This window comes from Polyodon spathula, chromosome 22 (assembly GCF_017654505.1).
Source record: "Polyodon spathula isolate WHYD16114869_AA chromosome 22, ASM1765450v1, whole genome shotgun sequence".
Classification (NCBI taxonomy): domain Eukaryota; kingdom Metazoa; phylum Chordata; class Actinopteri; order Acipenseriformes; family Polyodontidae; genus Polyodon; species Polyodon spathula.
Window position 1 is genome coordinate 28351604 of NC_054555.1, and position 13771 is coordinate 28365374.

The following is a 13771-nucleotide window of genomic DNA, read 5'->3' on the forward strand; positions in this document are numbered from 1 at the left end:
GCTGGGTCTTGACAGTCAACTTGGGTAAGACGGAGACATGGTTTTCCAGTAAAAGGCCAGAGCTCGCAGAATCTGGATAAAAATATTTGACAGTGTCATGCCAAAACGTAAATGTATTATTACGATCGACATAATTAATATTATTATTATTATTATTATTATTATTATTATTATTATTATTATTATTATTATAAACTCAATGAAAACGTAGCAATAAGTATATATAACACAATATGGATATCTATTTTAATTAGCCACAAATAATACAGCCGGGACTGTACTGAAATGAGCTAGCTGGTTTCAAAACAAAACTAATTAATACCAAGAGTGAGAGGATGGCTGTTTAAATATCCACTCAATAGCCTATATGTAAAATACTGAATTAGTCTTATCGATTATTGAACAGCTTTGAGCTTTGAAAATCTGGCCCCCTAACCACTGCACATGCACGTAATTACTTAATAACCCACGCATGCGCGCGCTTAGTGATTAACATGTTGGTCTATGATGTCACTCAGATGGCTTTGCACCTTCCCGAACAAACAAGCTTGCACTGCACACGCACACGCACACGCACACGCACACGCACACGCACACGCACACGGAATACGTTTTTTTCCCCCAGTATGTGTCAGATGGCGTGTCACATGGAGATGACCGATATTTCGTATCCGTTGCTTCTGTCTCTGTATTGGGTGCTACCGAGCCGCTGAGCCAATCGGCTCCCTGCCTGTGTGGAGGTTTGTGCCGGAAGCTGTGGATGTAACGGTGTTTGCTACAGTGTAGTCAGGATGGAGCGGAAAGTGTAGCGCGGGTTGGAGCGAACCGTGCCGTGCCGTGTGCGAGTAGCTTGGGTGAGACGCAGTTTTGGAAGAGGTAAGTGGCAGTTTTCTTGCGGTTAGAGAAGTCACACAGACCCGTGCAATTCGACTTACAACTGAACTATACATGGCTGATCATAAGCCTGTGTGCGGTCGGTGTCTTCTGCAGTGGTTGCTATGGAAAGAAATACTACTTCTCAGTCTGTTGCGCAAAGGGTGTGTTTTTTTGTAGGCGCTTGTACCCTTTTTTTTCACTTCAGTATTTAATAATGTGTTTGAAGACAAAACGGCAAATAGCTTCGCAATAGCAGAACACAATGTCTTTATTGTATTATATACTAATTCTTAACAACGGGGGGGGGAGGATTGTTCATTTGAATTGTACTTCCGGAGCAAATGATGGTTTGCACGAACGGTTTAAGTCATTTTATTTTCATTTAAAACCAAGGCAGAAGCATCTCGTGCTGCGCGTTATTGAAAGAGATGACGTACAGGTGACAGCAGCATGGTGTCCCATCTCCTCTGAAACGAGACGCCGTGTCCACAGCAGGCACAGACACCTCCTTCATTTTATAGAAACATTGGTCAAATTCATAGCTGCTGTCAATGTAAGAATGATTACGTGGTGTTTTATTGAACAGGTATCAACACAAAAATCCCTTCATTTTCCTGATTGACTGAGTTCACATCGATGCTCAAATCAAACTTATTAATAGCCAATGTGTACATTAATAACAATTGCGCTTTCGAAATATGGATGCATATGCTTTTAGGGGTATGTTTGAATGCTTTGTGCCCTGTTAAGTTTGTTGCTATCTAGCTGTTGAAGCCATGCTGAACTCCCCGTGTTCTGCTGTTTCTTACCTCGAGCCATTCCTGGTTTTACTGTAAGGTCAGTAAGACAGACCCGGGGTTACCTGCACACACTGTGGCTGATCAAGCTTGCAGTAAAACCTGGACTGGGTGAAACTGCTAGGCAATAAGAGCCTGATTTCTATCCCTGGTGCACCTACACTTTTTAGAACAGAAGTTGCATTGAACTGATTTTCAGCACCTCAAATATTTAAGTAACCCAATTCAATGAAGTAACTATTAAAAAAACAGCACCCTGTGCAGAGCGAGGAGATTGGCCCTACTCTGGGGCTACAGCCTGGTTAAGTGGATCAGTAGGGCAGAGGTGGTCTGATGCTGTCTGGTCACTCTTTTCTGCAGGGCTGCACCATCAGGTCGTGATGCTGTTGACGGTCACTGCCGATTTGGAGAGCGCTCAGCGGTTAGCTTTAGCACCAGATTCCCTCTCCGACCTGCCCCGGGATGTATGTGCTGAGCTGCAGCCCAGGGAAACACCTCAAACCCCTGACAGACCTGCCGGGGCGGCTGGAGGAGTCGAATCCAGCCTGCCAGAGCTCCAGGGCTGCTTCGAGGGGCCGTCGGCCAGTCCCCCTGTTTGGAAGTGTGAGGTGTCCGAAGACGAGACTGGTGAAATGCACGCTGAGGGGAGATGCAAAGAAGAACTTGGCTCTGTTGCAAGTGGTGAAGGTAACGGGGAAGGAGGAGTGAGGACAGACTGCAGGACTGAGCTGGCTTTGAGTCCCATGCAAGGGGGCGGCGCAAGTCAGGTGAGGAGGGAGGGATGTGGATCTTTGGAATTTTGCTTCACAACATGAGAGAGTTAACGGCAGTAATTTGAAAAAGAAAACAAAAGTTTTAAAGTAGTCTGCATACCATTTGCGAACATATTCTAGTAAAATCTTTCTATGAAGTTTCATTTAATAGATTCACAGTGGGAAGGTTGAGAGCTGTCTGGTTTTGAGTAAAGTTCTGCAGTTCAGTGACACATTTTCAGGCACTCATCATTATCCAGGCTTGTTTTTTTATGTAATTGTGTATGTTTATTGTTTTTGTTTTATTTTAGGCACAGGGAAATGAAATCGCAGTCGCACAGTGCAGCGCTGCAGTAATGGCACGGCCCATCGGCCTTGAAGCAGGTAGGCGTTCCTCAGCTTGTGAGAGTCTTAATCCCCAAAGTTGGGGACAACAAGGAGGTGTGGGTACTGTTTAGTAAGGAAAGGCTCCAGCTTGTCTTTTTTTATCAGATAAAATGTAATCGCAGCATCAGGGAGTGATCCATATCCATACCGTTAATTATCCATTGCAAACATAATCAAACATATTCCTGATTTACTTCCTACCATGTTTGATCAGGAACAAGTTGTCGGGTGAAAGATACTGAGAAGTGAAATTGGTTTGCTGTCCTGCCTAAATTCTGGTGTGAAGAAGTGGGAGATTTAAAACGCATGTACTGTAAAGCTGTGTATTAAAAAGTGTTTACTGAAAACATTTCATTGAATTGAGGGCTGCTAATAATGTGCTGCACCAACAGATGCACACAGGAGCCGGGATGGAAATATGACTCCTAATGTGTAGCAGTTTCACCCATTCCAGGTTTTACTGCAAATGTCTCATTAAACTCGTAGTAAAACCAGGAGTGGACCAATCTGCTATGCAGTGGGAGTCTTATTTCCATCCCTGAGATGGCTGTTCAGGCCAAGAAGAGTTGCCATTCTCTCCACTGTTTCATTCTTGTTCCCTTTTCTGTTTAGACTTTACCAACATGGATGTTGATGCTGAAGGATTGGAAGGGAGTGCAGCGGGGACCTGCGGGAGAGAACTGACCGGATCAGAGAGCTCATGTTTCCCAATAAAGAAATCTGAAGTGAAAACGGGCCGGGTCATGGCTGGTCCAAACAATGCTGCATCCGCAGCGGCTTGGGCCCCTGAAGTGGTTTCCATGGAAATGGAACAAGTGGAAACAAAGACTCGGAACCCCCTTTGCATTGGTGATGGAAATGAGGAGTCTAACACAACCAGTCTTAGTGCTAATAATCATCCCTGTGGAGGCTCTGCACATGAAGCTGGGGAACTTCTGCCCTGCGGTAACCTTTTAGAGAACAAGCTTTCACAGGCAGAGCTTAAAGATGTGTCTGTTGCAAAGATGGAGAGTTCAGGGCAAAATGTTGCTGCTACCCAGAGTACTGGGGTAGGACAGGATCTTATAGATAACCACTGGGTGCACTCCAGGTTCGACGAACTCGCACCTTACATCAGGCCGCACGACGAAGACGAGATCTTGGGCGTCTGCGCTGAGATCGAGGTCGTGCTCGGAGTCGATCGCAGCCATTCGGAACAGAAGGAAGCTGAGGATTCTGTCCGTGGAGAAGGTTTAGAAAGGCTCCCAGCTGAACTCTCCACTGAAAGTCAGTCGGAAGTGATTTCGGAAGCAGAACCAGCGGATGAGGGACGCGATGTTCCTGTCCTGACCCGTTCAGAAATGGACCAGGCAGAGCATGCCGTGCCTTGTGAGTGTGTGACCCCGACTTGGACCCGGGAGGGGGGCTCTGTAAAGGACGGCACCCCGTGTTCCGCAGGGCTCGGCAGCTCGGCATACAAGCACTGTGCCTCTGACTGCAATTATTGTTCACCATGCAATAGGAATATCAAGGTGTCTTCTGACTCTAAAATCACAAGCAGCGTCCCAGCAAAACACCTGAATAAAAGTGGCTGCTGTCCCCTGGGTGACAATGTGCCAGCTAGAGCTCCTTCAGAAACCACCAGGGGCCAGAGTGCGACGCCTCAAGCTTGTGGTACACTGGAAACCGAGAGCCGGGGAGCAGCTCAGCCTCTGGAAAGTGATTTCTCTGTGCGGTTATCTGGGGAGGAAGATGCTGTGGAGCTGCTGCAAGATGGAACGGACCTCTCCAGGCAGGCAGCACACGGTGAAGAGGCCCTGACTGAAAAGCAGTGTGACGTGCGATTGGAAAACAGTGAAGCGACTTTGGTAGCAAAGCAAAAGACTGAAGATAAGCTGGAGCAGAGTGCAACCTCTGAAGCTGCCACAGATATTGGGGCAGGGGTTTCAGCAGACCGAACTGGAAGTGCTGGCGCGCTCGGGGAAAGAGACCCAGATAGGGGGACGGCGTCTGGGGGAGACGGAGTGAAACTTGGGGTTTCAGAGTGTCGGACAGATCGCAGATCCCAGTTAAACTCTGAAGATGAAAAAGATACCTTAGGTACCGCTGAACCTTCAGTAGGAAATCCATCGGCACTCAAAAACAAGCCAGCCACTGATATAACTCCGGATGGTGCAGGAGCAGCGGCTGTTGCTGATGGTGCGGCAGTGAACAGCTTGTGTGGGGCATTGGAGCAGGAAACGCTGAGCAGTGTGACTGATGTGGAAAAACCTTTAACAGAATCTGAAAGTAGACTAGTTTCGGGAAGCGTTGAGATCCCGCCACAACCCAGGCAAGGTTGCAAAACAGCTGCCGTTAGTGACAGCACTACAGAAAGCGTGTGTAGAACTGTTGAGCTGGAGTCGGGAGGTCTCAGTACTTTGAATGATAAGGAAAAATCTTTAAAAGAAACCGAAAGCATTGAGACAACCTGGCAGTCCAGGGAGGATTGCAAGGTGCCCTGTGAAGGTGAACTGGACTGCAACGAGACGTCACAAAGCCAAGGTAGCTGTCAGGTAATTCCAAACTGTCATGCAAAAGAATCGGAAATCCACGAGGATCCAGTGGACCCTGCCACTCATTTACAAACCAGTTGTGATGGTTCTGGAGACGGGGAAAGATATAGTGCAGAAAGTTCAGAACTGCATGAGAATCGATTGGACCTTCCTGGTCATTTCAGAACTGGTTGTGATGACGAGGCGACACCTGATAAAGGGCAGTCTTGCAAAGGAGCAGAAGAAGATGCTGAAAGACAGCGTGCCTCCGATGAAGAATTGGACTTCACCGAAGGGCCTTCACACAGCCAAGTCAAAAGCCTGACCTCAATAGACCTCCAGGTGGAAGCTTCGGCTGAGGGTTGGGCTGTATTAAAAAATAGCCTGTTTATTAATCAACAACCTGCTGACACAAAAACACTCAGTTCTGAGCTGGGTGGCGGGAGCGAGGAGATTGCAGGGGTTCCATTGGAAAAAATGGAGCACGAGCCAGCTGTATACAAGAAGAGCACCTCCCCCCTGCATGCTGCAAGCATTGTGGCATGCAGCCAGAGCGACCAGGCTTTGTTAGAGAGAGCGTTGTATGAAAAGCTTGCGGAAGGAACTGTTCTCTCTGAGGGGGAGAGAACCACAGAATGCACTTTACATGACCCCAGTGCTCCTCACACTTCTGAGTGCTGTCATCAAAAACGTACGCCTCCAACTGAAATTGACGACTGCTCAAAAACAAGCAGCTCTGACCTGCCTTGCACAAGCCGCACGCACAGCCACAGCGTCCCCGTCGAGCCTGGAAAAGCACCCGCTGGGGTTGAAGGAGAGTTCGGAAAGCTGCCTAGAAAGAAGAGGGCAGTAGAGTTACGGAAACAGCCAGGGAGGAGTTGCAAGGCAGGGAGCAAGGTGCCAGAGCCATTGCAGGATCTAAGAAGAATGAGGGAATCAAACGCTCAAGTATTTATTAGGACCCAAGTAGCCAACATTGCAGACCTAGACCATGAGTCTAGTGAAACCATGAACCACGCAGTTCATAGCGGCGCAGTTCTGAAAGCAAACCTGCCCAAGGAGGAAAGGGCTTTCCCTTCTGTAAGAAACGGGGCGTGCAAGCCACACAAGGCTTCCCTTAATATGCTGCACAGCAGTGTAAAGGCTCAGAATAATATCCAGGAACCTCTGCTGTTGAAGTTATCTAACGTGGCCAGTAGCCTGGTGCCGGTTAGGAGCCCTCAAAAGTTCAGACCTTTTTATAGATCGTCCAAAGTCTTGCCGTACAGATTAGACAAAGGGCTAAAAGCCGGAGCAGCTGACATCTCTGTGTGCACAATGACAAAATTAAAACCTTACTGGTGCAACAGTTTTTGTTGCAGGCTTCCCCGTTTAAAGGGACACTCTTTGAAGAATGTAACCTTTCAGTCTCTTGCACTATCCTGCAGTGCGGATCTATCCAAGGTTTCCTTGTACCAAACGGATCGCTGGAAACCCTTGGTGACCTTTACTACCCCCATCTTTCCAGTTTCTTTCCATGTTAGATTGGGGTCTATGTCGTCTTTACCGTCCAGTGGTGATGATGATAAGAAGTCTTTGATGCAGCACTGTGCTTCTTCAAACCTCATGTTGCATGAAGAATCTATCCAACCTCCTTCATCCTCCTACTCCTCTCTCTCTTCAGAATGGACTTGTTCCTCCTCCTCTCCAAATTTTTCAGCAACCGCAGGTTACCACAGCATTCTCCAGAACACCACGCTCGCAGGCTTCAGTAGTGATTTGCACCCCGTTTTGTTTACTTGCTCTGGGAGCAGCGAGCCCAGCTGCAGAAGCTGCAGTTTCAGTGAATGTCAGGAGCTTGAGTGGTGGACTGCTTCCTCTTCTCCGTTCTCCAGGTTCGGGCTGCACACTGTTTTAGCCCTTTCCTCTCAGGCTTGTTACCGGGTCTGGACTCGCCGGCGCTGCCTGGGCAGGAGGGTCCCTGCGGTCCAGAAGAGGTTCCTGTCCCAGTTTGAGGAGGGGCTGAAGGGGTCTTCCTTGATCCTGAAGGAGAGCCTCTTTCCCTCGTTGCACTACTCTCTGGGAAGGATCGTCGCAGCCTGGAGCAGTCGGGGGCCAGCGGCCTGCCTGCCTGACTTCACTACCTTCTCCTGCCTCGACATGGAACGCAGGTACAAAAACGAACAAACATCGACTGAAAATGCTTTCATACAAAAAAAAGTATGCATGTTTTGTGAACATACAATAGGCTAATCTGCTATAATCCTCTGCTAATATAAACCCTGGTTGTCTGAAATGAGCTGTAACCTGAAGTGTACCATCATAACGAAACGCAGTCCTGTCTGCAGCTGTAGAAACCACATTTCAGTATCACAGTTCTGTGATGAGTGAGCAAAACAGTTCTCTCAGTCTCTGTCCCTTTTAATTCAAAGGGTTGCTGCTGATTCTGGATTCAATTGAAGTACCAGAAACATAAATCACAGAGCAGACAAGACCAATACAAAATAAATGTGCAGTAAAAAACGTTGTTAGTTTCAGTACCGTTTTAACTCGTGTGACCTGTTGCAGCACTGCAGACTAGTGGGGTGGGGGGGGGGTAGCTGTGGTCAAGGTCACTCAAAATGACCCATTTTATTTCAGTGTGTTTGTTCCATGTATATTCTGAATTGCAGCTATGCAAGGCAGTTGCTGGAGTGCTTTGTAGCCAGCTCATTTGCTGAAGACCGTGCAGCAGCAGGTGTTGCTAATGAAAGGTAAGGGATTGCACGCTTCGCTGCCTGGGGAAAAGCTGAGGATTGTCCCACATCTTCAAGCAGTGCCTATAGAAACTAGAGGGAATGCTGTTAAACAAAGCTTGACCCTGGTGTGTACAAGTACAGTCAGTCTCCTCTTTCCATTGCAGTAACCTCAAACAACTCGACTGCACTTTAAAGAGAGAGCCATGCCTGGTGCCGTTGTTGCCTATATCGGACCGGCCCGTTCCAGAACCTGTCTTTGCACTGCTCGACCAGACAGCTGCACAGATCAGACCAAACTCCCTCATGGCCTGGTCGAGCCTGCCAACAGCCTCCTGTATGGAATGTCGTGCGAGTGACTCCGCCCAGCGATCCTCGGCGCTGCCTGAGATCCTGGGTGTGAGCTATCCAGAGATGAAAGAGGTAGGCACTCATAACCACGGGGAGGGGGGGGGGCTTTACCTTTGATCTTCCCCCATGTGGAATAAGCTCTCTCTTTTGTGGTGTGGATGGCTCCAGAGATCACTGGAACACGTTGTAAATGTCATGCAGCAGGTCTCTTTCTTTGAACTGGTGCCACAGTTGTGATTTTTTTGTTTATCGGTAGTATACAGAAGGTCTTTTTGTTTGTTACAGCAGTTTGTCATTGACATGAGTCGCATGCAATACCTTCATAATAGAAGAAAACAAGGGTGTGGAGATACTGTTGCAGCGCTCGCTGCTTTGCGGCGCTGCCGGTGTTTTGCGCGCTCATGTGTCGTGTGTTTCACACACCCCCACCCCCCCCACCCCCCCTGACAGCAGAGCGTTCTCGAGAAGAGCCTGGTGAGCGAGCCGGGGCAGAGGACCAAGAGGGTTTCCCAAATCCGCATTCGGAAAACTGTCCCCAAACCGGACAACAGTCTAACCCCTATGGGGCTACCGAAACCAAAGAGGTGCGCTTACCGGGAATGTGTGTGTGTGTGTGCGTGCGTGCGTGCGTGCGTGCGCGCGTGTTGCTAACTAAAAAACAGCTGGCTGGTCTAGGTCTTACATAGGGCACATTCAAGTCCATTTGTGTCCTCGTAGCCACTCTGTGAATTCAGCAGCTTTTTGTTTTTCTTCAGATTAAAGAAGAAGGAATTCAGCCTGGAGGAGATCTACACCAACAAAAACTACAAGTCTCCGCCTTCCAACAGGTCTGGTTATCTCACTGGAAACTCCTCCTCTCCCAATTCTCCCACATCCTGCCTGTCAGGACCTTCCTGCTTGTTTAATGATATCACACAGCCAAGAAGCATGCTGCCCCGATCACGTGTGCTGGTGGTATTGGCAGAAATACACTGTACTGCTTTCTGGTCGTTTAGTCATGCTATCTACAGATCCTCTTTCTTTTTAGTTTTCTTTTTTCTTTGAATATTAGCCTTAGCCTTCAACAGTAGGGCCTGCTAACTATTACAGTCAGTCACGAGTAGTGCTGCATGAACTGATTGTTCAAATCATGCTCTTCGCATGTGAGGGCCGTTTACCATTGGGCTGATTTCCCATTCCTAGTGAAGAAACAGCTGCTTGGGTTTGTGCATGTGGATCGCTGCTCTCCATGGAGTGTAATAAAAGCAGCAATCGTTAGAAACCCAGGCAGCCTCTTCTTCTCCACTGGCTTCACTTTGACTAGTAAATCAGCCCGAGCCACACCCACGACCCTTACCTGTCTGTCCGCACCCGATTTCTACGCAGAGCTGAAGCCCAATAATCGGCTCTAGTCTGAAGTGTCGTCTTCCTCTGTGCAGGAGCCTGGAAACCATCTTCGAGGAGCCGAAGGAGAAGAACGGCACGCTGGTGTGCATCGGGCAGCAGAAACGCAAGAGGGTCCTGGAGTTCCAGGACTTCACAGTGCCCCGTAAGAGGCGCGCCAGGACCGGGGTGAAGCTGAAGAGCAGCCGCACGCGGGGCAGGAAGGCAGCGAAGCAGGGCTGTGCAGAGCTGGATGTGCTGCTCGTGGAGAAGCTGAGCGCGCTGGAGCACTTCTTCAACACCGAGCACATCAACATCTGAGCCCTGTGTGGAGCCGCTGTTTAAAATCACTGGCTTCACTGATCCCATCTTGATCCCTGCTTTTCTTATCTGCCTTCAGTGTCTCCACACTCCTCTATAAGTGGCTCCAGTTCCTGGTGGGACCTCAGTATTTATTTTCAAACCTGCACTGCTCTCCAGTGCCCACGCTCTACCCCTGCCTCTTGAGACTGCACGCTGTTTAGTTTGGACCAGGGATGAAACTAAACCTTGGATTGGTCCGTATCTGTGGTGGAGCAGCGGTAAGGGCAGCCACTGCTCTGTGTAACTGTGAGCGTCTCTGTTGGTGCAGTGAATCGGGTACTTCCAGAGTGTGAAGTTGTAACTGCAGTATTATTATTAAAACAGGGGAGGGAAAGACCTACGCCTGCGTGCGCTGGATTTATTAAAACACCCGTCAGGAAAGCAAAACAAAACCGAGCACTTTGCAAAACTAAAACGCGACCGCAAGGATCGGATTATCATTCTCCCTTCTTCTTTTTTCTATCGTACTTTGTTGCAGTAACGTCTGTTCTTTTTGCACATTCTAAACAAAATAATGCGCTTTGATATTCAGCCTTGCCAAAGTAATGGGAAACAGTGATGTAGCTCTTTCTCAAAGTATTGTACACGTTGTTAGATCCCTGTTAAAGAAACACGGCTGTTCACATTTCCTTTCACCTGTACGCATCACTACAATAGGTTGCCTTCAGAACGACAGTATTTTTGGAAGAGTTGCTGTCAAAAAATAATTGTTGCTGTTTTATAACGAAAGAAAAATAATAATTGCATTTGTTAGCATCGCAATGTGAAATGCAAGTGTAGAAACTTGTTTCCTTGGTATTATTTATTCATTTTCCTCTGATATTTCTTGAGGAGGAAAAGACTGATATTTGTAGCCTAATATTACCTCCTGTAGTTAGATTTCAAATATTTAGACATCATTAGCCAGCCAGTTCTATTAGCCAAACGTTGGATTCAATTCAATTGTCGACAGTAATATTTGTGAACAGTAAGAGGTTATTGCACACAAACACAAGCTGGTATTTCAAAAATCTTTTTTTCTGAAACGCTAGTTCCTATTCAGAAAAATCGAAATTGCCCCAAATGTGTGTGATGTTGGCTTTTGTTTCCTTTCGTTTTTAGATACCTTTTTAAAAAGTGAAATACGAACAGTGTGAGGGGGTGGGGGAGAAATAACCCAAGGGCTAAAAAAAATAAAGGAAACAGTAACAGCTCAATTCAAGGCCGATGCAAAATAAAACCGCTTCGGGGTGACATGTCTGACTCGGGCAGCGTTCTGGCGTGTGTGCCGTTGCCATGGGAACGGGCTCCTCCACAGGGACAGAGCACCAGTAGTTCTTAGGGGCAGTTCAGTGGAGATGGTAGTGATTTTTAATTTTAAGCTGATGTGCTTTTACACATTGTGAAACTCTTGCTCACCTGCTAGGAATGATCAAGCACTCTGTGTGTTTATATGGGTTGTTTTTTTCAGATTCCCTATTGGTACAGGTGATTTACTTTTATTAAACAAAACCAAAAAGAAAAAAGCCAATTCCATTCTCCCAATATTATTATTATAACCCCCCCTTATCAAACAGAACTTTGCGTTTGTGTGAGTACTTGCCTCTTTTTTTTAGGTAGTGGATTCATTTGTTTGCTGTCCTGGTTTTTGAAGAAATACGTTGACTTGGCAATCGATGTACATATTAGCTGGTAAATTTTTAAAGCATCGTCCAAGTGTGAATGCAGCACACAGATATCCATGTGTATTTGATCATACACTGTATTACACTGGGGTTTTGTGAATCGTGTCTCTCTCTCCGTGTGTGTAATATATGAAGCTTCACATCTCAAACTCTTTTATCTGTATGATCAGGAATAGCACATCTGTTAAAGAAACACTAGTTTACTGTTTAATCATTGTGACCTTTTTTTTGGTTTAGTTTTTATTTATGAAATAAAGTAACATTTGTTTTAAACCTTAGTTGCCTTGAATGCACTTATCTGATACATTTTTTTTAAAATAATGTTTGGGCTGGGGTGGTGCTTTTTGGAAGTGGATTTACTACAGTAGGATCATTAATTGTAAGAGTTCCAAGACATTCCACGCAATTATTACTGAAAACGTGTGGAAATGCAGACTTGAGCAGTAAAAGACAAGCGGCTTCACTCAACACCAAAAGAGGGCGTCAGTATGATGATGCGTGCGTTTAATGTGGCTTGAAGTTACAATGAAATAAATAGGTGCACAAAAAAACAATAATCACAAAACAGAATAAAGAGTATAGAATCAACATCATGATTTAAAGTTTGCTTTTAGATTGAAATCTGTTAACTCATAACCTTTCTTCTGCTTAATACTGCAAACGTTCCCAAGAGCTATTGAAACAAGCAGAAGCACCCAATACTGAGAGCCCTTTACAATCCCATTTATCCAAAATGGTTACTGCACAACCAACGTGACAGTTTACGCGTCTTCCCAAACGCCTCTGCCGTTTGTAGCTGCCTGGGACCCCCTGTTCTGCTCCCTCCGGAGAATGCATTAGTAAAACCGTTTTGCTGGCAGAGTTTGTATTGCTGAGCGATCGGATTTGACTCTTTAGTGATGCAGAGCATCTTCATGGTGAAAGGAGTTCATTACATGCTGCAGACGTCCTGTTTGCAGAACTGCAGAATATCGACAAACAAAAAGAAGATGTTTATTAACAATGTATTGTATGCTGTTTTTTCAGAGAAGATATGCAATAAAATAACCAGTTGTATGATAAAAATATATTAAAAATATATATATTTATATATATGTGTGTGTGTGTATGTATATATACACACAGTACTGTGCAAAAGTTTTAGGCAGGTGTGAAAAAATGCTGTAAAGTAAGAATGCTTTCAAAAATAGACATGTTAATAGTTTATATTTATCAATTAACAAAATGCAAAGTGAGTGAACAGAAGAAAAATCTATATCAAATCCATATTTGGTGTGACCATCCTTTGCCTTCAAAACAGCATCAATTCTTCTAGGTACACTTGCACACAAATTTTGCCATTTTACCATTAATTCTGACCAAATCCCCAACTCCATTTGCAGAAATGCAGCCCCAAACTTGCAAGGACCCTCCACCATGCTTCACTGTTGCCTGCAGACACTCATTCGTGTACCGCTCTCCAGCCCTTCGGCAAACAAACTGCCTTCTGCTACAGCCAAATATTTCAAATTTTGACTCATCAGTCCAGAGCACCTGCTGCCATTTTTCTGCACCCCAGTTCCTGTGTTTTCGTGCATAGTTGAGTCGCTTGGCCTTGTTTCCACGTCGGAGTTATGGCTTTTTGGCCGCAAGTCTTCCATGAAGGCCACTTCTGACCAGACTTCTCCGGACAGTAGATGGGTGTACCAGGGTCCCACTGTTTTCTGCCAATTCTGAGCTGATGGCATTGCTGGACATCTTCCGATTGCGAAGGGAAGTAAGCATGATGTGTCTTTCATCTGCTGCAGTAAGTTTCCTTGGCCGACCACTGCGTCTACGGTCCTCAACGTTGCCCGTTTCTTTGTGCTTCTTCAAAAGAGCTTGGACAGCACATCTGGAAACCCATGTCTGCCTTGAAATTTCTGCCTGGGAGAGACCTTGCTGATGCAGTATAACTACCTTGTGTCTTGTTGCTGTGCTCAGTCTTGCCATGGTGTATGACTTTTGACAGTA

General features: G+C 46.3%; 1 protein-coding gene across 3 annotated transcripts; it reads left to right on the forward strand.

Annotated features, from left to right (window-relative positions):
* The first annotated feature begins 753 nt into the window (after positions 1–753).
* LOC121297227 lies at positions 754–12038 on the forward strand. 3 transcript variants are annotated; one of them, XM_041223391.1, is made up of 9 exons: positions 754–876; positions 2034–2440; positions 2737–2809; positions 3425–7475; positions 7977–8057; positions 8207–8462; positions 8841–8974; positions 9146–9217; positions 9809–12038. In XM_041223391.1, exons 2-9 carry the CDS (start codon positions 2054–2056, stop codon positions 10071–10073), a joined length of 5319 nt encoding a protein of 1772 aa, XP_041079325.1. In that variant the 5' UTR covers positions 754–876; positions 2034–2053; the 3' UTR covers positions 10074–12038. The 3 variants fall into 3 exon arrangements, with proteins under 3 accessions (XP_041079325.1, XP_041079326.1, XP_041079327.1); XM_041223392.1 differs by having other exon boundaries at positions 8844–8974; XM_041223393.1 differs by lacking the exon at positions 7977–8057 and having other exon boundaries at positions 9809–12037.
* The last annotated feature ends 1733 nt before the right edge of the window (positions 12039–13771 follow it).